Raw genomic sequence first — 23300 nt, forward strand, 5'->3', positions numbered from 1 at the left:
ACATTCATTCATGAAGGCCTTGTATTTTTCTTATAATACTCTTATCAGATTTTGATATTGAAGTTATCTAGCACTCAAAAAATGATTTGGGAAATGTTTTTCTATTCGCTAGAAAGATTTTATAATACTGGTATTATTTCTTACTTAAATGCAGAAATTTATCAGTGAAGCAACCTGAGGGCTTATTCTGTGGAAAGGTTTTAATTATATATTCAACTTCTTTAGTAGACATTTTTATTAAGATTTTCTATTCATCTTGTGTAAATTGAGTACATTTTATTTTTCAGGGAACTTATTTTATCTAAATTTTCAAATTTATTGGCATAAAGATGTTCATAGTATCTTCATAGTATCTTTTTAATTTCTGTAGACTCTGTAGTGATTAGTTTTCTTCCCTGTTTTATTGTTGTTGTTTTCCTTCTCTTTCTCTTTTCTTAATCAGTCTTGCTTGGAATTTACCCATTTAATTAACTTTTCCAAAGAACCAACTTTTGGTTTATTGATTTTATCTACTGTATGTCTGTTTATTATTCACTGTCTTCTGCTCTTTATTATTTCCTTACTTCTATTTTTCTTGGGTTTAATTTGTTATTCTTCTTCTGGCTTCTTAGGTTGGAAACTTCAGTAATTAATTTTCAACTTTTCTGAACTATGCATTTAAAGTCACAAATTTCCCTCTAAACACTGCTTTAGCTGCAGCCCACAGTTGTATTTTATTATCATTCAAAATATTTTAAGATTTCCATTGTAATATTTTCTTTGACCCTTAGGTTACACAGAAGTATGTGACTTAATTTGCAAACATTTGGAGATTTTAGTTACTCTTCTGTCATTTGAGTTTTTTAAAAAATTGATATATAATTGACATATACCATTGTATTAGTTTTAGATTGTCACTGAGTTTTAATGTAATTCCAAGTCATCAGACTATACACTACATGATTTCAATCCTTTGACATTTGTTGACAATTGCTTTATGGTCCATTATGATTCATTTTGGTTAACATTATACGTGCACTTGGAAGAGAGGTGTATTATCTACTTGGATACAGCATTCTACAAATATATTTTTAATTGGGTAAAGGTGGTTAAGGTTTGTGGATTATATAGCTCTCCTTCAGTGCTAACAATTTTTACTTTATACGTTGTAAAGCTATGTTATTAGGTGTCTACACATTAGGGATAATTTTTTTCTATTCAATTGATCCTTTTATTATCATAAGATGTATTTATCTATTAAATTACTTTTGACCTTACAGTCTTCTCTGCCTGACACTACTATAGCTGCATCACCTTTGTTCTGGTCAGGGTTAACATGGAATACCTTTTTCCAATCTTTTACTTGCAACCTACCTATGCTGTTTTAAATGGCCCCCATACTGCTGAAATGCTGTGTAGTGTTCCCAAGCACAAGAAGGCTGTGATGTGCCCTAATGGAGAAAATAAGTGTGTTAGATTTCTTCAGGCATGAATTACAGGGCTGTTGGCTGTGAGTTCAATGTTAATGAATCAGTAACATACATTAAATAAGGTATCTTTAAACAGAAACACACATGAAACAAGGACATGTATTACTCAGGTTTCAAAAACAATTGTGACCAGAGCCTCACAGGAACCTAGCTGTGTATTTTCCCTAGAAGCCATGGTTTATTATTCACCTATTCAGTATTTGCAGCAACTTTATGGAACATAACCACTGCAAATAATGAGAATTGACTTTATATTATAAATTCTTAAATATATATTTTGCTTTACACAATCAAGTGTTCTCTAAACATTTAGAAAAGAAGAAATAGGCTTTTCTATTTACCCACATACTGGTGCTCTTCATTCCTTCTTGCAAATCCAGGTTTCCTGTGGGATCATTTCCTTCTTGCCTAAAGGACTTCCTTTAGCAAATTTCTCAGCATTTGTTTGACAAATTTTCTCAGCTTTTGTTTGTCGGAAAATGTCTTTATTCTACTTTAGTTTCTGAAAGACGCTTTTGCTGTACACAGAATTCTGGGTTGATAGATTTTTTTTTCTTTCAACTCTTTTATGATGTCACTGCATTATCTTCTGACCTGTATTTTTTCTAACAAGATGTCAACTTTAACTTGAATTGTTGTTTGCCTGTACATATGTTTCTTTATTTCCTTTATTTTTAGTTTTCAGCAGTTTAACTCTGATGCACCTATGTGTAGGTTTCCTTATATTTATTGTTTGGGGTTGCCTGAGGTTCTAGGACCAGTGAATTGATAACTTTTTTAGATCTCAATTTAAAAACGTATTGAAATATTTCTTGTGCTCCACTCTCTCTCCTCTCCTTCTGGGACTTCAATTACACATATGCTATAACCTATGACCATGTCCCAAATCTTTCTTACATTTTGTTCTGTTCTTTTCATTCTTTTTTTCTTTTTGTGCATGAGTTTGAAAGTTTTTCATTGCTCAGTCTTTGGGTTCACTGATCTCTTCCTCTATTGTATACAGTCTTGTGTTAAACCATCCAATTTTTTTTTTCTTTTCATATATTGTGTTTTTTAGTTTCAGAATTTCTATTTTGGTTGGTATTAGTTTCCATTTCTCTGCCTAAGATTCCTCTCTAGTCAAGCAATCTGCCCATCTCTCTAAAATATTGAAAATTGTTGTTTTATAGCTCTGGTTTGCTAATTCTCACATCTGGGTCATCTAGACTTCCAATGATTATTTTTTCTCTTTATTATAAGACATTTTCACCTTTTTGAAGCTATATATTGAACCAGATTTAGAAAGTCCTCAGCCATTATTCCATCAGATATTATAATTTGCAGTTGTAGAATGTTATTTGGTTATTTTTCTATATTTTAATTCTCTTAAAATATGCCATGTTTTTTCCATTTCATCCATCTTTTCTTCTATTTTCTTCAACATATTAATCATATTATTCAGAAATCCTTGTCAGCTTACTCTACTATCTGGCTCAGATTTGGCTCTGCTTTTATTGACTTTCACTGCTTAATTATTATTTATTTTCCCTTACTTTTTTTTTGCATTTCTAGTCAGTTTTTTTAAAATTACTAGACATTGTGGATAATGCATTTAGAGACTTTGGATTATGTGGTCACCCTTTAAAGAGTGTTGTATTTTGTTCTGTTATACAGTTAAATGATCTTGTTCCTGTTAAGGTCTGATTTTAGGCTTTGCTGGAAAAGATTTACTTCAGTTTTGTCTGTATTCCAAGATCACAGTTCTTATTATTAGGGTGTCTTCCTTACTCCTAGGGCATGGGCCTTATGTGACCTCCAACTAAATGCCTGAAGCATTCACCAAGGTCTCTTTACTCCAGCTAGGTACAAACTCGAATATTTTTCCAGGATTCTGTGGCCTCCAGAATCTTTTAAGCTCTCAGTCTCCCAGCAGGTGCTTTCTGCCAGGCCTTCTGGCATCATGCTCTGTGTAGCCCAGGAGTCCATTCGGATTTCTGGAGCTGTCTCTCTGCAACTCTCTTCTCTCTCTCCACTCTCTGCACAAGTACCAGCAGCCTTAGCAAGTCCAGAATGTGATCTCTGCCTCCTCAGCCTGGCGAGGCTGCTGTTCCCTGTTTGGGATTCCGGCACCACTGCCCATAAACTAACTCCAGGAAGAGGGTCTGGGTAAACGCAGGGCTCAGCTTGTGTCTCCCTGTATTAACGATATCAGCCCTGCTTGGCTGATGTTCAATGAGTTCAAACAGCCATTTTGTATATTTCGTCCAGATTTTACGGTGTTTATGGTAGGAAGGGTAAGTCCAATACCAGCCACTTTTGTCATTCTCAGTACTGGAAATCAATGGAAATTCTAGAATCCTTGCATCTATATTCTTTAGCATTTTATCCCCAGGATACAGTGTCAAAGTACGGGAACAGCATTTGAAGAGTCTAAATAGTTGATTTTTTCCTTTTTTCCTCCTATGAACTGGGTTTGTTTATACTATCAAGTTTTCTTCCCATTTTACAAAGGCTATTATTAACATCCACTCCAGCAGGAAAAGAATGCATGTTTCTGCCTCCAATTTTTAAAGAATATTTATAAAAGGAGTAAATAAATATGCAAATAGACAATCCAAATAATTTTTTTTACACATCAACACTGACATTAAAGGCATGATCCTTATTTTCTTTTTTTTTTAATTTTTTAATAAATTTATTTATTTATTTATTTTTGGCTACGTTGGGTCTTTGTTGCTGCACGTGGGCTTTCTCTAGTTGTGGCGAGCGGGGGCTACTCTTCGTTGTGGTGCGCGGGCTTTTCACTGCAGTGGCTTCTCTTGTTGCGGAGCACGGGCTCTAGGTGTGCAGGCTCAGTAGTTGTGGCGCACGGGCTCAGTTGCTCCGCAGCATGTGGGATCTTCCCAGACCAGGGCTCAAACCCGTGTCCCCTGCGTTGGCAGGCATATTCTTAACCACTGCGCCACCAGGGAAGCCCATGATCTTTATTTTCTTTTTTTTTTTTTTAAATTTATTTATTTAATTTGTTTATTTTTGGCTGCACTGTGTCTTTGTGGCTGTGTGTGGGCTTGTTCTAGTTGCGGCGAGCGGGGGCTACTCTTGGTTGCAGTGCGTGGGCTTCTCACTGTGGTGGCTTCTCTTGTTGCGGAGCACGGGCTCTAGGCGTGCTGGCTTCAGTAGTTGCGGCACACGGGCTCAGTAGTAGTGGCTCGCGGGCTCTACAGCACAGGCTCAGTAGTTGTGGCGCACGGGCTCAGTTGCTCCGCGGCATGTGGGATCTTCCCGGATCAGGGCTCGAACCCGGGTCCCCTGCATTGGCAGGCAGATTCTTAACCACTGCACCACCAGGGAAGCCCGATCCTTATTTTCTAACATCTGTTTATTTAGCTTTTCCAATCTCTGTTTTGTTTCCCCAACTAGCTTATAAATTACCTGAGAGCAGAGATTACGGCTTCTACTTCTTTACATCTCTCATGGGATCGCACACTTTCTACTATACACAATAAATAAATGTTGACTGATTGTACTGCTACTGTCATTTGTTTTTATCTATGTATGACTTTATTCTGAGTCAAACATTAAAACTGTTGGTGACATAATATCTGAAAGAAAGAAAGGAAGGAAGGGAGCATACTCAGCGACATTTTCTCTACTTATGGACACAGCAAGTTCCTGCAGTTGGTGGGTGAGCTTATCCAAAAGATTGTGTTCCTCCTCTTTCTTCTGATCGTAACTCCCAACAGGGGCAGGTTCATCAGCCTACAAGAGAATATAAGTCTATTTCACTAAAAAATTAAAAATAAAAATTTCAGTTTCCGATTATATTTATTTTAAAAGTAAAAAACTCCAATAAGTGCTATAAGACAAAGCAAATATTGATATGAGACTATGCCTACCTTAGAGAAGTAAGTTTAAAAGAAATGTAGATTATTATGTTGGAATGCAAACCAAATGACAAAATAAAAGTATACCTCCTGTTTTTTTGTTTTGTTTTCTTGCTTGGTATTGCAGTCCCTCTACAGTCAGTAAGGGACAGGTTCCAGACAGAGGACTGGCTTTGGAGTCAAAAACACAAGTGCCAAGTCCAAGTTCTGCCACTTACTGGCAGTGAGACACTGGGAAAGCTGCTTCACCTTTGGAAGCCTCAGTTTCCTCATTTGTGAAACAGGAATAGTTAGGTTTTCAAATTTAGGGTCAGTCTGCCTCCGGAATTACAGTTTTGTGTCACTGGAGAAATGCAGAAGAGACACTCAGTGACCACTTGTCTCAGACGCAGTAGAGGAGATTCACATTCAGGCAGGCAGATGACTTTCAAATGCCTTCCACCCTAAATGCTCTGTGAGTCTCTAGCCCAGACACCTAGCTGAAGCTCAGGCTCATATTAAAAGAGGAAATCCTGATGGGAACTGCCCAGAGTAAATTCTAGTTTGCCCTGTTTCTGCAGAGTCACCAATATCAGGGCTGCCATGTGATATAAGAAGTTTCTCTACCACGTACCCTCAGGGCCAGATTATGTACTCTCCCCACAAGGTAATTAAAATGAAAACAATTCTAAACTGTAAAACATAAAACTTACACAATGCAAAAATAAAAATAGCTCCTTCTGGGTTTTTCCGAGTCCTCAATGCTGGGTGAGTTCATTAAAGCTGAACTTCTACCAGGATTTGGAGCCCTGGCTTTTCTGCTCCCAAGCACATTCAGTAAGCCCATTGGGCAGGTCAGCACTGACCACAGTTACACTTCATAACTTATGTGAACCCAGGAACTTACCCCCTCTAACGAGCTTCCACTTAACAAAATATTTGCGTGAAAATGGAATTTTTTTAACATGATTAACCATAATACTTACTTTGCTTAATTTTTGAAGAGCATTTTTATTTTCATCTATTGCCTGTTTTAATTGGATACATCTAAATTTTAAAAAAGAAAGAAACAAAATATTGATTTTTTAATTGTCAGAACGAAAAGCTATTTTATAAAATCATACATAAGTCTTTAAGCAGGTAAGGCAAGTTCTATTGCATGAATGATGTTTAAAAATTCACATGTAAATGCCTTTCCATCCATTAGCTTGGGTGATCCTCATAGTCAAGATCTCAGGTACGAGGTAGGATAACCAGAACTCAGAAAACTTCAGTGACTCTGGGCTTCAGTTTCCTATCTCTAAAATAAGGAAAGCACTGGACTTTAAAAATGCTTCTCCAGCTCTAAAATTCCACAAACCTAGGATGCAACCAAGATGACAAAACTAATAATGATAATAACAGCTAAAATTTATTTTTTGCGCCACAAATACTGCTAAGCAGTTTACAAGCATCACCTCATTGGAGTCTCATAACAACCCTCACTCCAGTTGAAGAAAGTGAGGTTCTGAAAAGTGACCAGAGCTAGTCAGAGGGAGAGTAACCATGTGAAGGCAGAGTTTAGCATTCTACAGCTGGCCCCTCCCCCAACAGCACACTCCCCTTGTGAACATGGCCCACCCATATGGGTACCGTGTTTTAGATAGTTCATGGACAGCTCACATAATTTGGCTTAAGTCTTAAGACACCCAAATTAGAAGCATAATAACGACCAAGTTTGGGGTTAGTGCAGGCAAACTATTATATATAGAATGGATAAACAACAAGGTCCTACAGCATAGCACAGGGAACTATATTCAGTATCCTGAGATAAACCGTAAAGGAAAAGGATATAAAGAATAATGTATATATAGGTATAACTGAATTACTTTGCTGTACAGCAGAAATTAACACAACACTGTAACTCAACTATACTTCAATTTAAAAAAAAGAGAGAGAAAAAAATGACTGAAAATGGGCTATAGCTAGTTATGAGTTTTCAAAAATCAAATGTTTTCTCCACCAATAACCTGAAAAAGTCATTATTTTTTATGCTGAGTTATTTTTTTTTCTTCCAGAGACTCATAAAATGAAATAAGCAGGGAAAAGGGGGACAAAAATCCTTTGTGAAAGAGGCAGAAAAGAGAAGTAGAAACATCAACCTGCAGCTGACCCTGCTAGTTGTCTACCCCAAAGCCCTTCTGCCACCCTCCTCCACGCTGGCGTGCTTGGCCTCCCACTGACACGCAAGTGTTCAGCCTCCACTGCAGGTAGGGTGCGTGTATGGCCCAGCGCTGGCCAATGATACACAAAAGAAATGTGTTGGGCAGTTCCTCCCATTTTATTCTCCCTGATGGAGCAGGTAAAGAACCATCATCTTTTCTGCTTTTAGGTAATGATGACTGGGGACTTTGTAATGGTATGCAGGGCTGTCACCGACAAGCTGAAGATGACAGAGCAAAATGACAGGAAGGGCTGGTCCTTGAGACCTATACACACAACAGTAGAAGAACCCATGGCAACTCTCTAGAATAATCAACTTAGTCCCTCATTCTTAAAAAAATAATCAACTTAGTCCCTCATTCTTGAAAGATAATCCAAGGACCATTGGGCATAATGAAGAAAACTAGCAACATGGAAGATAAAATTTAAGACTAACCAAAAGTAAACAAATTAAAAAAATCTGAGCCCCGAGGAACCAAAGACAACTCAGAGAACAGAAAAGAACTTAAAAAAAAAAAACAACAACTCCCAATCATGGAAGTATTAATGAGATAACCTAAAAACAGGAACACAATGCTAGAAAAAAGAAAAATTAAAGAACAAGGAAGAACACTTGTAAATTAACAATACAGCTGCTGAAATAAAACATCCACGGAAAAGTTAAAAGAAAAAGTTGGCTGCTCTCGCCTTCTGAGATGGCCCACACTCTGTGGAGCGTGTTTCTCTCTAACTAAATCCACTCCTTACCCATCACTTTGTCTCTCACCGAATTCTTTCTGCGATGAGACATCAAGAACCTGAGCTTCATTAAGTCCTGAGACCAGGTGTGTGATCTCAGTTAAAAGACCGTGGGTTCAAGTCCCAATCTGGGTTTTGGCTGGGTCTGAGACCCGGCCCATGGGTTCAAATCCCAATCTGAGTTGCACGGTTTCAGAAGGTTTGAGGAAAAGGAACACTGAGAAAGGCTTGTGCAAGGTCAGGATTGGCTAAGACAAGACTGAATTTAGGGACTTCCCTGGTGGTCCAGTGGTTAGAACTCCACGCTTCTACTGCAGGGGGCACAGGTTCGATCCCTGGTCAGGGAATTAAGATCCCGCAAGCCAAAAAAAAAGTGTCAAGAGAACCTCTCAGGCATAAACAAAAAAACAAAGAAACAAAAACTAGTGGGGAGAGACCGAGAGACAAGAGTTTTCAAACTGAAAAGACCCCTTGAGTGTTGAGAAGAATTAAAACAACACCTAAATACACCGTGATGAAATTTCAAAACACCAAGGCTGAGGAGAAAAGCCTCAAACAGAGATCAATTACAAAGGAATGACCATGAAACTTGTCAGCATCACTGGGTGTAAAGGAACCAGACAATGTCTTCAAAGGTTTAAGTAGAAAAATTTTTTACTCCATATCTACCCAATTATTAATCAAACATAAGGGCTGAATGTTGTTTTCAGACATGCAAGTATCAATGTGTATTTTAAAATGATTGTGAGGGGATCTTTTTATACACAGAGAAGACTATTACTTGGGTTTAAAAATAATTATTAGCTTATTAAAATAAAATTTAAAAATCTAGTTTTCCCTGGGACTTCAATTCAGCATATAACTCTTATTCTATTTTAAAATCTAGTAAAGCAAGTACAATAACCTTCCCTTTTTCTTTCATTATTGTTTGATTAATTCAACTTGAGCTAAATTCCTCAAATAATCAATCCTACTAATGAAGGTAGTTAATTAAATTCCCACATCTTAAAATTTTATTTTGCTTTTAAGCACTCTGAATGCCTGACTTAAGTAAAATTTTTCCAAATGTTCTAATGAATCATTTAAACTAGTAGCACAAATCTCACATGCAATTGAATGTTATAAATTCTTTAAATACCCAAAATATACAGATTATTTTAATGATGTCCTAAACTTAATACAAAAGTAATAATAGTCTAATTTGATTTAGTTCATCATGTCTATGTAATTTTAAACTCTAGTTAATTTTAAACTCTCCCAAGGATTAAAAAGAAAATTCAAAACAAAACAAAAAACAATCATCCATCATGAGAACAGTTTTCCCATCTCAAGTGAGCTAAGGTCACCACCCCAAACAAGGCAGAATTGCTAATAGACAGAGACTTCTGACAGGTCACAGGATCTGGGGCTACATAGGCCAAGGACTTACCATAATTTGGCCTAAGCCACTGATGTTCACTCTTGAGCTGTTTTTATAGTTGCTGTCACAACAGCAAGTCCATAACCTTCAGGCTTAGGTTGGTTGCTCTTAGATCCAAGTTATACCATGACATAATTCTTGCATTTGACTCAAATGGACCAAAGGCTGCAACTCCACTGAGATTGTAGTGAAGTTCCTTCTCTTGCTTAACTAAATTCTGCATTTCTTGGACAAGTAAGTTTCTAGAAACATACAGCCCACCAAAACTGAATCAAAAAGAGCTAGATAATTTGAACAGACCAATCACTAGAAGTGAAATAGAATCTATAATTTTAAAAACTCCCTGCAAACAAAAGTCCAGGACCAAATGGCTTCACTGGGGAGTTCTACCAAGCATACAAAAAAAGAACTATACTGATCCTTCTCAAACTCTTCCAAAAGACTGAAAAGGAGGGAACACTCCCAAAGTCATTCTATGAAACCACCATCACCCTGATACCAAAATGAGACAAAGACAACACCAAAAAAGAAAATTACTGGCCAATATCTTTGATGAATATAGATACAAAAGTTCTTAACAAAATATTAGCAAACTGAATCCAACAACACATAAAGAAGATCATACACCACGATCAAGTTGTCAGGGTCACACAGATGGTTCAACATATGCAAATCAATGTGATACACCACAACAACAAAAGAAAAGACAAAAACCACATGATCATCTCAATCGATGCAGAAAAAGCATTTGATAAAATTCAACATTCATTCACGATAAAAACTCTTACCAAGGAACTTCCCTGGCGGTACAGTGGTTAAGAATCTGCCTGCCAATGCAGGGGACATGGGTTCGATCCCTGGTCTAGGAAGATCCCACATGCCGTGGAGCAACTAAGCCCGTGCGCCACAACTACTGAGCCTGCGCTCTAGAGCCCGTGAGCCACAACTACTGAGCCCACGTGCCACAACTACTGAAGCCCATGCACCTAGAGCCCGAGCTCTGCAACAAGAGAAGCCACCGTGATGAGAAGCCTGTGCATCGCAACAAAGAGTAGCCCCCGCTCGCCACAACTAGAGAAAGTCCACGCGTACCAACGAAGACCCAACAACGAAGACCCAATGCAGCCAAAAATAAATAAATTAATTAATTTTTTTAAAAAATCACATCAAAAAAATAATAAAATACTTCGGAATAAACCTGAGTAAGGAGGTGAAAGACTTATGCTGAGAACTATAAAACACTGATAAAGGAAACTGAAGATGATTCAAAGAAATAGAAAGAATTAATATTATTAATTGGACTGGAAGAATTAATATTGGATTAATTGGATTGGAAGAATACTATTAAAATGACCATACTACCCAAAGCAATCTACAGATTTAATGAAATTCCTATGAAATTACCCATGACGTTGTTCACAGAACTAGAACAAGTAATCCTAAAATGTATATGGAACCATAAAAGACCCAGAATTGCCAAAGCAATCCTGAGGAAAAAGAACAAAGCAGGAAGCTTAACCCTCCCAGACTTCAGACTACAAAGCTACAGTAATCAAAACAGCATGGTACTGGCACAAAAACAGACATATGGGTCAATGGAACAGAATAGAGAGCCCAGAAATAAACCCACACACCTATGGTCAATTAATCTTCAACGAAGGAGGCAAGAATATACAATGGAGAAAAGACAGTCTCTTCAGCAAGTGGTATTGGGAAAGCTGGACAGCTGCATGTAAATCAATGAAGTTAGAACATACACTCACAATGTACACAAAAATAAACTCAAAATGGCTTAAAGACTTAAATATAAGACATAGAACCACAAAACTCCTGGAAGAGAACATAGGCAAAACATTCTCTGACATAAATTGTAGCAATGTTTTCTTAGGTCAGTCTCCCAAGGCAATAGAAATAAAAGCAAAAATAAACAAATGGGACCTAATCAAACTTACAAGCTTTTCCACAGAAAAGGAAACCATAAACAAAACAAAAAGACAACCTATGGACTGGGAGAAAATATTTGCAAATGATGCAACCAACAAGGGCTTAATTTCCAAAATACACATACAGCTCATACAACTCAGTAACAAAAAAACAAACAACCCAATCAAAAAATGGGCAGAAGACCTAAATAGACATTTTTCCAAAGAAGATATACAGATGGCCAATAGGCACATGAACAGATGTTCAAAATCACTAATTATTAGAGAAATGCAAATCAAAACTACAATGAGGTACCACCTTACACTGGTCAGAATGGCCATTATTAAAAAGTCTACAAAAAAACAAATGCTGGAGAGGGTATGGAGAAAAGGGAACCCTCTTACACTGTTGGTGGGAATGTAAATTGGTGCAGCCACTATGGAAAACAGTATGGACGTTCCTCAAAAAAATAAAAATAAAGCTGCCCTATGATCCAGTAATCCCACTCCTGGGCAGATATCCAGACAAAACTCTAATTTGAAAAGATACGACGTGCATCCCTCTGTTCACAGCAGCACTATTTACAATAGCCAAGACATGGAAGCAACCTAAATGTCCATCAACAGATGAATGGATACAGAAGATGTTATATATATATATGTATACACACACACATGCACACACACACACACACACAGTGGAACACTACTCAGCCACAAAAAAGAATGAAATACTGCCATTTGCAGCAACATGGATGAACCTAGAGATTATCATATTAAGTAAGTCAGAAAGAGAAAGACAAATACCATATGATAACACTTATATGTGGAATCTAAAATATGACACAAATGAACTTATCAATGAAACAGAAACTGAGTCACAGACATAGAGAACAGACTTGTGGTTGCCAAGGGAGGGGTGGGGGTGTGGGGAAGGGAAGGATTGGGAGTTTAGGATTAGCAGATGTAAACTATTATATATAGAATGGATAAACAACAAGGTCCTACCATATAGCACAGGGAACTATATTCAATATCCTGTGATAAACCATAATGGAAAGAATATGAAAAAGAACATATATATATATATATATATACACACATATACATATATATGTATAACTGAACCACTTTGCTGTACACCAGAAACTAACACAACATTGTAAGTCAACTATACTTGAATTTAATTAATTAAATATATCTATAAATTCTGCATTTATCTCAAAACATTTTTATTGCCTTCCCACTTTAACATCTTATAGCTAAGTAATGTTAGACATATTAACTAACCACTGTGAAGCTTAATTTTCTCATCTATATTAATGAGTATCTCACAATGTTATTGTAAAAATTAATTAAGAAAAAGTTTTTAGAGCGTGGACCACACTGCTTGGTACATACAGAGTACAAAATAAATGTAAGCTGCCCCTTTTTAACATTTGTAATTCTCTATCTAATCTTATCATTCCCACATTTAGACTAGGTAGACATAGATAATTGTAAGAAATATTGTAAAATACATTTTGGAAAATTTCATTCATTGTTACCTCAATATTATTTCCCATTATTATTTTGTCTTTTTAGAAATGTTATTAATTACAAAAAGAAATAATGCCTCAATTTCTATGCTGTAAATACTGCTCACTGAAATGTAAGTACAGTCCCTACAAAGCTAACATAATTTTGTATGCTTTACCTTTGGTAAATATCTCGCCTTTTACTGGTTTCTAGAGCGCCTTTCAATCGACTCTCAGAAAGCAAATCATCAACCTACAATAAATGGAGACTGTTTAAAATATCATATTGTTAAATACCATATAACCTTAGGAAATAAAATTTTAATTCTTTTTTCCCAATATTTTATAATGAATACTTTTAAATATACAATAAAGTTGAAAGAACTTTATAGTGAACATCCAAATACCCATCACCTAGATTCTACCATTAACATTTTACTATACTTTTTCTTTTTTTTTTTTTTTTTTTAAATTTTTATTTATTTATTTATTTATTTATTTATTTATGGCTGTGTTGGGTCTTCGTTTCTGTGCGAGGGCTTTCTCCAGTTGTGGCAAGTGGGGGCCACTCTTCATCGCGGTGCACGGGCCTCTCATTATCGCGGCCTCTCTTTTTGTGGAGCACAGGCTCCAGAAGCGCAGGCTCAGCAATTGTGGCCCACGGGCCCAGTCGCTCCGCGGCATGTGGGGTCCTCCCAGACCAGGGCCCAAACCCGTGTCCCCTGCACCGGCAGGCGGACTCTCAACCACTGCGCCACCAGGGAAGCCCAACATTTTACTATACTTTTATGACCCATCTATTCATCAATTCATCTTATTTTTTATGTATTTCAAAGTAAGCTACAATCATCAATATATTTCCCCTTAATACACCATGGGTATCACTAACTAGAGTTCAATATTTGGTGTAAAATTTACATACAAATGAAATGCACAAATCTTAAGTATACATTTACTGAGTTTTGGCAAATGCATACACCCATGTAATCCAAACCCTTATCAACGTACAGAAAATTACCATTACTCCAGAAAGTATGTACTCGTTTGTGTAGTCATTTCACAAGAATGTTTTTGAGATACTTCCATACTGTTGTGTGTATCATTAGTTTATTCCTTCTTATTGCTGAGTAGTATTCATTATATGAATAAACCACAAATTTTTTAATCCTCATTCTTATATCTTATATTGTGACTTAGTAATTTCCAAACACTACGTGTAACTTTGCCAACACACCCACAAAAGAGGCACATACATCTTTTGCATTCTATAGATGTGGAGAAGATAAAGTGGATGAAAAAAGAGAAATAAAAATTCTCTACTCTTGCCATTTTGCATCTGTCTGTTATTTACAAAATTCACACACATGGTGACAGAGTCGGTCATCACAGGCATGACCCAGATGGGCTATTGATCACTTGTCCCATGGATACCTAGTTGGAAATCTGTTCCATTTTTTGCTTCAGGTGTCTTCCGTGGGGCCAGGGAAGAATGAGCTCACACTACCTACAGAGTCCTTCACAGACATGCAGGGTATCAAAAGGCTCCGGAGCCAATTTGTCTCCAACTTGAATAATCCTGGCAATAGTTTGCTTTGTTACATCTTTGTAATAATAATAATTTTTTTAGTTTACTTCTACAACATTTCCTGGTTCTCTCAATGTCCCACTAAATTTAAAATTAAATACAAAACCATATTAAGCATCTGGCCAAAGCTTAGCTTAAGTCAATGTCTCATCAAGTTTTATTTTTATTTCTACCAGAAGAGTATTCTGTTTTGTTGTACCACTATAATTCCAATAGAGTCCATTAAGAAACATTCATCCATCCTGTCTTTTGTACTTTTTAAGTGGAAGTCCAAAAGTGGATAAAATATGAGCATTCAGTACATCTCTTACCTGCTAAAGTTATAAAACAATTCTATTTAGTGGAAACAATATTTGGTAATAGATCAAATGAAAATTAAAAAGTAAAATTAGCAAAGTGAAATAGGAATTTCAGAAAATAAATTAACAACCCATTAATTACTACTTACTTTTTCTTAAAAAAATTTTTTTTCTTGGCCATGCCACGCGGCCTGTGGGATCCTAGTTCCCTGACCAGGGATTGAACCAGGGCCCTCAGCAGTGAAAGCGTGGAGTCTCAACCACTGGACCACCAGGGAATTCCCTTTCTTAATTTTTTTTTTAAAGATTTTTTTTTAACGTGGTCCATTTTTAAAGTCTTTATTGAATTTGTTACAATATTGCTTCTGTTTTATGTTCTGTTTTTTTGGCCCCCAAGCATGTGCGATCTTAGCTCCCCGACCAGGGGTTGAACCCACACCCCCTGCACCGGAAGGCGAAGTCTTCACCACTGGACCGCCAGGGAAGTCTCCCCGCCCCAACCCAAAATTATGAAAATATCAAAAAGTATGAAGCGAAACATAATAGTCATTAGCATTCTGCCACATAGAGTTACCATGCTGGCATGTTTCCTTCCATCTTTTTTTCTATGTATATTACATAGAAAATTTTTAAATTGAAATACTGTATATTCAATTTTATATTCTTTTTCTAACTTGACATTTTATCACAAATATTTTCCCTAACATGTTAAAATGTCCTTAAAATTTTAATCTCAGTATTATATCCCAACATAAGTTATTTATCCATTCCCCTGCTACTGATCATTTAAGTTGCATCAGCCTTTTGTATTATAAGTAATACTATGATGAATACCTCCATACCTCAACCTGTGTCTCAATTTTTTATTATTACGTACGGTAAATTCCTGGAAATGTAATTCCCAGCTTAGGAGCATGAATACTTGCTACATCTTGTCAAACCGCTTTCCAGAAATGCTGTGCCTTATACCCTGCAGCAGTGTAAGTGCCTGTTTCATCACAGCCTCCCCAATACCAGGTATTGTGATATTTTAAGTGTTTGTGATCTCTTACTTCCTTTGCAATTACTTGATTATCTTTTAAGTTAACTTTTCTCATATTTGTGTGTTACTAGTATTTCTCCTTTAGTTCAAGTCCTTTGCTCATTTGTCAGGTCTTATTTTTCTTATATATTAGGACTATTCCTTGACACCTATTTCGCTTGGATTCATGTGAAGCAACAACACTCAATAGCTCCACTGGATGAGGGATAAAGGAAAGGGGGCATGGAGAGTGGAGGAGAGTGATGTTGGGCGCAGAGGTGGTTGGAATAATTATTGTTAAAAGTTTAGATTTGGAGGTGAGATGGGTTAAGGGAGTTGTTAGGTTGGAGATGCAGACGTTAGGGTGAGGTGCGGGGGAGGGAAGCACTTAGTCGATGGTCCCGATTTTCTAGCCTCCCCGGGGTTGGGTTGGGAGTGTGAAAGATTAGAATCAGTTTGGTGCTGGGATCAGTTTGATGCTGGGGGTGGGGCAGGTTACAACTTGGAAAGGGAAGTGGGTTGGGAAGGCTCCCAGGGTTAGGGTGCGCCCCAGAGCTCGCCCGCCGCCAGAGCCCAGGTTCCCCACTGGACAGCCAGATGATACCTGCTGCTTCAGCTCCTGATTGCGACGCTGCAGGGACTGGAGGGGATCGCGCTGTCGCCTCGCCAGCATCTCCTTCGCCTCGGCGCGGAGCTCACGCCGGTCGCCAGGGAAACCAAGACGGCGGCACAGGAAGGTGACGCCATCACCGCGCGCCCGCCTCCCAGCCCGACTGGCTGGTGCGGGAAGTGTGTGGGGATGATTCTCCCTCGAGGAAGCCGCTCCGCCAGCCCGCAGGTCCTGAGCTCACTGCCCAGCTACTCACCCTTTTCTCGCCAGTCCCAAAGGATTGGGGTGGAGATGAGGGAGAATGCCCCGCGGCGTCCGAAACTACAAGTCCCATAATACTCAGTACTACCACGACGTTCCTCCTGGGGCACTTGGTGTTTTGGCACTTGTTTTCTGACACCAGTTTTTCTAAACTAATCTTAAGATACAATTTAAGCATCTCAATGTCTTAAATTAACTGCAAGGATAGCTTTCCTATATGGCCTTAATGGGATACGTGGTTCTGGCGCATACTCTCACTTCAAAAAGGCAGTTCTTAATTCTTTGCCGCTTGGGATACTGCTGAAGTATCACTTCATTGTACTTTTGCACATTGTCCATCCTGAGTTCTGGGAGGTTGGTGACTCTGTTCCACAGCAATTTCGTGAGCACCTAATTATGAGCTCCACTCTACATCTCTCAGGGAGGTTGTAATAACATTTCCCCAAGTGGGACTCAGTCCTATAAATCCAATTCCCAAACTCTTTCCACTACACCGAATAAGAATGACGACCTGAGCTCACTTTTCAAGAGATGAACCACACTGATGTGTTCTTCAGTACAACACACAAGGTAATTCCACAGGCCCAACTGCCATGCTATTTGCGATACTTTTTTCTTCAATAGAGAGAAGTGACAAGCGCCCATCGCACTGAATTTTCACGCTGAACACACCCCCACGTAACATAACCCAGATTTGGATACAGAATGTGACCAGCACCCTAGCAGTCTTCCCCTCCTCTAGTCCCTGCCCACCTCCACCCCTACACCAAAAGTAAACACTATCCCAATCTCTAACTGCAAAAATCTGTCTTGCCTCTTTTTGAACTGAATAATGGAATCACGCCGTGTACTGGCATCTTGTCAGGCTTCTTTCATTCAACCTGTTTGTGCAATGAATCTGTATCATCGTGTGGGTTGTAGTTTGTTCATTCTCATTGCTCTCTGACGTTTCACTGTATGACATACTCTAATATACTCATCCATTCTACTCTTTTTTGTATCTCATGTCTTTACTTTGAATTAATTTCTCCATCATGGCTCATGATACTTAAAAGTTCACTTAAACAGCCATAGTTTTTCCATTGAAAATCTAACAACAAATGAGTAAGTAGTAAGTGCTATAAGGTATTTTTAGACGGATTAATAAATCGGTACTTGTAAGTGATCTTGTTAGAGGTAGGCAAAAAGAAAAAAACTGCACTAAAGACAACCCATCATTTATGGAATCCTTATTTATTTTACATATGTCTATAAAAATTTTTTTAAAAAATCTACCTGCTTTATAGGGATTTCCATATTTTAAATGGAAAAGTTACAGGGTCATGAAGATGGTACAATTCTATGTTGGTAAAAATAAACAAAATAAACCCCCTACACGTGCATATATGTATGAGGAAGGGTGCAAAAAAGGTTTACTACTCTTGTTCATCTCGGGTGGAAAGATGCTTTGATTTTATACATTTCTGTACACTATTCAGTGTGAGCAGCATTTATTCCTTATGATTCCCGCATCAGTATCATCAATATCACCTGGGTGACTGTTAGAAATGCACATTCTCAGGCCTCACCATAGACCTACAGGATCAGAATCTAAACTTTAACAATACCCCAGTGTTTCATGTGCACATTCAAGTTTGAGAAATACCACTTAGGTATTCACGATGCTGTAAGGAACGAAATTACTCAGCTAGCTGCCTTCTTTTTCGTTAACTTACATTTCTTTTGACTTGTAATGCTCAGTATAGTCACTTTAGCACTAGTCACTGCTTCTGTCGTCATCCCTTGATGCCATTACGAAAATCAGAGTAACCTACAAGACCGTTTTGAAGTGAGGTAGCCGAAACCAAAGCAAACCATGGCCATTGTTTCTCCCGAGAACAAGCTATTTCATAAAACTCGTTATGATTTTCTTCCATCAGTGTGTTACAATGTATATCAACTTTGTACCGCTGTCTCATAGGAGATACTGAAAAAGAATTTAACAGCTTCGGAGAGACTCATAGTGTAGAACTAGTGGTTAACATGGAAAATGTAACATCTCCATGTAAGGCAACAGTTTCAGGGAAAAAACCAAACACATTTAAGTAGGGCAAGGGGTAGACAGCTAGAGGAGAAACAGTGAGAGGCAATGTCATCCGAGGGAACTGTCCACCACAGGGCTGGGGACACATGGGCACAGTGTCAAGAGGCAGTAGGCAGAAAATGAGGGGCAGACTGAGTGGTGCAGGGTGGCTGAAAACCGCATCAGGACTAGACAGGCCTCAGGGGTGAACAGCACAGGCCCAGAGGGGCAGGATGACAGAACACTGGGGTGAGACAGGAGAGGGAGACGAGTGTGTCCGGGTGCTGCACGTAAGTAATGGGAAAGGAGTCACACTGGAAAGACCAGGTCCACCAGGAACGTGGCACAAGAACAGGCGCATACAGGCAGAACTGGTCATCACCTAGACGCTTAACCAGGCACATACCAACAGTCTGCAGGCACCGTGGATGTGCCATAAGAAAACTACCTTGTCTCAAAGAGCCTCAACTCCTTGACCCTCAGTGATGAATGGTGACTCAGATACTTCAGCCACCTGCAGCCCAGATGGAATGCAGCTCTAAGAACCAACATTTCAGTCCTTAAGTACTGCATTCACAGAATGAAAATAAAGTTGGAAGTAATAGAGCATAATGGCCCTACTAAAATGGAAAAAAAAAAAAAAGCTTTCTGTGGAAACAACTTTCCTGAATATTCTTGTGTTAATACAGAGCTGATCCTAAATTTACTGAGAAACAAAATTAATCTTTATAGGAATGAGCAAGGGCAGTGTTCTAGAAAAAACCTCTTGAAAATCAAAAATAACCTGGGACTTGGTCACTCACTCTCGATTTTCAGACACAGTTATCCCTCGGTATCATCGGAGGATATCATCCTGGAACCCCAGAGGCTGCCACGGACACCAAAATCCAAGGATGCTCAAGTGCCATAGTTGGCCCTTCCTATCCATGTTTCCGCATGCACAGACTCAACCAGCCATGGATAGTAAGTGGACAGTGGTCCACTTACATATAGATTTATTGAAAAAAATCTACATGTAAGTGAACCTGTGCAATTCAAACCCATGTTGTTCAAGGGTCAACTGCAGTTGGGATTTATCACTAAGCTCTATTCAATGAGGTTTCTCCTTCACATGTATACTCCATAATGACACAAATGAAGTTTCTGTCAATAAAAACTTATACTTTGTGCTTGGAGTATGCTGTCAGCCTCAGATGTGTAAAGGTCTTACATACATTACCCTTACCTCAGTTATTTTTACATAGCCTTTTGCTTTCCAGAATAGGTCCAGCAAAACTGCTAACCAAAGGGAATCATAATGGTTCCTAGACCAACATTGCTTTGCAGTTGTACAAAGGAACTAGCATAGATTCTTTAGAAAACAAGATATCTGACCAAAAACAGTAATTATAAGTTTTGAGGATCCAAATCTCTTAAGGCAGTAAGCTGCATGGGAGGCAAGATACTCCTTTTCTGTTTAATAAAAGGTTCAAATATGTTTAATTTTTTTTATTTTAAAAATAAAATTGATTCATAAAGTGCAAGGAAAAACTATTTCTGTCCAGTTCTCTATATCCATCTTCAACAAGCTGTTGGAAACAGAAAAGAGAAACAAAAATTAGAAATGCATAATGGTTAACTTCAAATTATTCTATTGTTTAGTTAAACCATGAACAAGATCTGGTGTTACAGATAAGAAAACTGAGACCCTGTAAATTTGCAGAGCTCTGATGAAAAAGCCAGGACTAGACTCAAGGCTCCTGACTTTCAAGCCATTGCCAGCCTGCCAAGGACCTAAGAATTTAGACTGGAGATGACAAAACATGAATGCAAAGATGTACTATGGTGCTACCAAGGATATTTTTAAAAATAAATTGATGTGGGGAGGGGGGAAGGGTGTGGTAGGAACACCTCCACGCTCCTTTTTTTCATTTTCTATTCTTTCCAGTATTTTCCATTTTGAAGTTGAATGTTGCCAAGGTGCAACGACTTTGCACGTGGTTAAGACAGTCCCGTTAAACACACGCAGTGAACTGAACTACGACACCAAAATGTGAGTTATTAGGGAAAACAGAACTTCCTTCTCTTTCTGGTGCCTGGGGGGACAAGTCACCTCCTGTGGGCTCTCCAAAGACCCTCCTGTCCCAAGATATCCGTCCGTCCCCGAAGTCTCCCCTTAGAGCGGCGCTGTAAGTACTGCTCACCGACTCCGGCAAGAGCCCGGCACTGCGGGCGGAGATAGTGAGGCGAGCCTGGCTTCGGCTGGAGCCCCGCGCCGGAGAGGCGAGGTGGCCTCAAGGTGGCCGCGCGGTGGCCGGCGGGGACCGACAGCGCGGGGATCTCAGGCCAGGTCCAGCTTCTTCTGCGTCGCCGCCAGCTTGTCTTGCAGCCTCTTCTTTCTCCAGTCCAGGTAGCGCCGCCGCAGCCGGTGTGCCTGCCAGCCCACGAGCACTCCGGAGGCGAAAGCCACCAGCACGGACAGCTGCAACGTCCTCTCGGACACGTTCGCCATCGCGGCTCCCAGGCTTGCAGGGCGGCCTACGGCGCGGCGGCCGGGTCAAAAGGCGCAGCGCGTTTCGGGGCGGGGCGCGGGCCGTGCGTGCCCGGTGCGTCCTGCCGCGCAGCTCTTGCAATTTACAGATTCGTCGATCTCGCCTGCTGCTGAAGACTTGCCCCGCCCTTGGATGACCCCACAGTTCCCTCCTCTGAACCCCTGCCATACTTATTGTTTGGCATTCATCAGACGTTGCCTTGATTTATTATTATTAGCTAACTACGGTGGTGCGTCTTTCCAACCTCATGGTCAGCTCAGCCTCTTTATATTTTCTCTCAGCAGTAGAATGCGAGCCAAATATGTGACTTTAAATTTTCTGGGAACCCATTAAAAAAAATGCAAACAGTTGAAATTATTGTTAATAACGTATTTTACTTAGCTTAATATACATAAAGGATGTTATCTTTTCAACATGTAATCAGAAAAGCTATTAATGAGATCTTTTATTCTTTTTTTATGCTAAGACTTTGAAATCTGGTGTAGATGTTATAAACAGCACATCTCAATTTGAACACTACATTTTCGGTGGAGATACTTGATCAGTTTCTAGAATTCACAAAAGTTAGTCGAAAAATTAGATTCATATACCCACGTTGTTTCAAACACATGTAAACATTTCCCCAATATCTGAGTTGAGTATCTTTTTAAAAATAAATTTATTTATTTTTGGCTGCTTTGGGTCTTCATTGCTGCGCGCAGGCTTTCTCAAGTGAGCAGGGGCTACTCTTTGTTGCGGTGTGCGGGCTTCTCATTTCAGTGGCTTCTCTTGTTGGGGAGCACGGGCTCTAGGCACGCGGGCTTCAGTAGTTGTGGCATGCGGGCTCTAGAGCGCAGGCTTAGTAGTTGTGGCACGCGGGCTTAGTTGCTCTGCGGCATGTGGGATCTTCCCGGACCAGGGATTGAACCTGTGTCCCCTCCATTGGCAGGCAGATTCTTAACCACTGTGCCACCAGGGAAGTCCGAGTATTGGTTTTTAAACTAAATTTTATGAAGTTGTTTTTAAAACTTCAGAAATCAGTTCTTCAGTCACACTAGTCACATAAGGGGCTAGTGGCTACCATATTGGACAGCAAGGTCTAGAGAGCCATTCTATTCCACAACTAACACTAGGTCAGAGTTGTGGGGATAGAGGGAAAACAGATTCTAATGATGAAATTCATTCTAGTGGACAGACCCTAAGGTAACCTCCAACAATTTCCACTCCTGAAGTTCATGTCTTAAGTCCTTCCCCTAGAGTATGGGCTGATCTGTGATTTGCTGGGAGGTCACTCCTGTGTTTACCTTATGTGATATAAAACTTCTTAACAGACTGAAGACTCCCGTTGTGGGCTTGATGAAGTAAGCAAACATGTTGGAGAAGCTTATATAGCAAAGAACTATGGGTAGCCTCTAGGAACAGCAGCATGCCTCCAGCCAACAGCTAGCAAAAAGCTAGAGCCCTCAGTCCTACAACCACAAGGAAATTAACTTTGCCTGTAACATGAATAGGCTTGGAAGCAGATTCTTCCCCAGTGCAGCCTCCAGATGAGATTACAGCTTGGCTGATGCTTTGATTGTAGCCTTGTGAGACCCTAACAGAGGACCCATGTGCCTGGACCCCTAACCCATAGAAAGCTGAGATTATAAATGTGGGTTGTGGTAATTTGTTACACAGCAATAGAAAACAGACACAGTCACGAAAGGGAGACCAGCACGTGGAGCCTGAACTCTTTTAGAGCACAGACCTGACCTAGCCTCTCTATAGATATCAGCAAATGGACTTTCATACTTGAGATGAAACCTATCTTATTAGGGTGATGATAAAGACAGTATTGGGTCC

At 39.2% G+C, this 23300-nt stretch overlaps 2 protein-coding genes across 7 annotated transcripts in view; both read right to left on the reverse strand.

The window, feature by feature from the left end:
* NPHP1 (nephrocystin 1) overlaps positions 1-16727 on the reverse strand; it is a 103814-nt gene extending 87087 nt beyond the window's left edge. For all 5 annotated transcript variants that reach the window (XM_036873324.1, XM_036873328.1, XM_036873329.1 and 2 more), the window contains exons 1-4: positions 16620-16727; positions 13290-13363; positions 6298-6358; positions 5083-5207 (exon numbers count right to left, since the gene is read on the reverse strand). In XM_036873324.1, the coding sequence (XP_036729219.1) occupies positions 5083-5207; positions 6298-6358; positions 13290-13363; positions 16620-16688 (329 nt within the window). In that variant the 5' untranslated portion in view covers positions 16689-16727. The remainder of the gene's footprint in view (positions 1-5082; positions 5208-6297; positions 6359-13289; positions 13364-16619) is intronic.
* A 3691-nt stretch (positions 16728-20418) lies between these two features.
* MTLN (mitoregulin) lies at positions 20419-21484 on the reverse strand. Of its 2 annotated transcripts, none has more exons than XM_036873394.1 (2): positions 21132-21484; positions 20419-20516 (listed from the first exon to the last, which is right to left on the reverse strand). In XM_036873394.1, exon 1 carries the CDS (start codon positions 21437-21439, stop codon positions 21269-21271), a length of 171 nt encoding a protein of 56 aa, XP_036729289.1. In that variant the 5' UTR covers positions 21440-21484; the 3' UTR covers positions 20419-20516; positions 21132-21268. The 2 variants fall into 2 exon arrangements, with proteins under 2 accessions (XP_036729289.1, XP_036729290.1); XM_036873395.1 differs by having other exon boundaries at positions 20422-20516; positions 21041-21484.
* Positions 21485-23300: the final 1816 nt, after the last annotated feature.

This window comes from Balaenoptera musculus, chromosome 13 (assembly GCF_009873245.2).
Source record: "Balaenoptera musculus isolate JJ_BM4_2016_0621 chromosome 13, mBalMus1.pri.v3, whole genome shotgun sequence".
NCBI lineage: Eukaryota > Metazoa > Chordata > Mammalia > Artiodactyla > Balaenopteridae > Balaenoptera > Balaenoptera musculus.

Coding starts and splice junctions, on each gene's coding strand:
- MTLN (XM_036873394.1), bottom strand. CDS start 21,439: ATGGCGAACGTGTCCGAGAGGACGTTGCAGCTGTCCGTGCTGGTGGCT.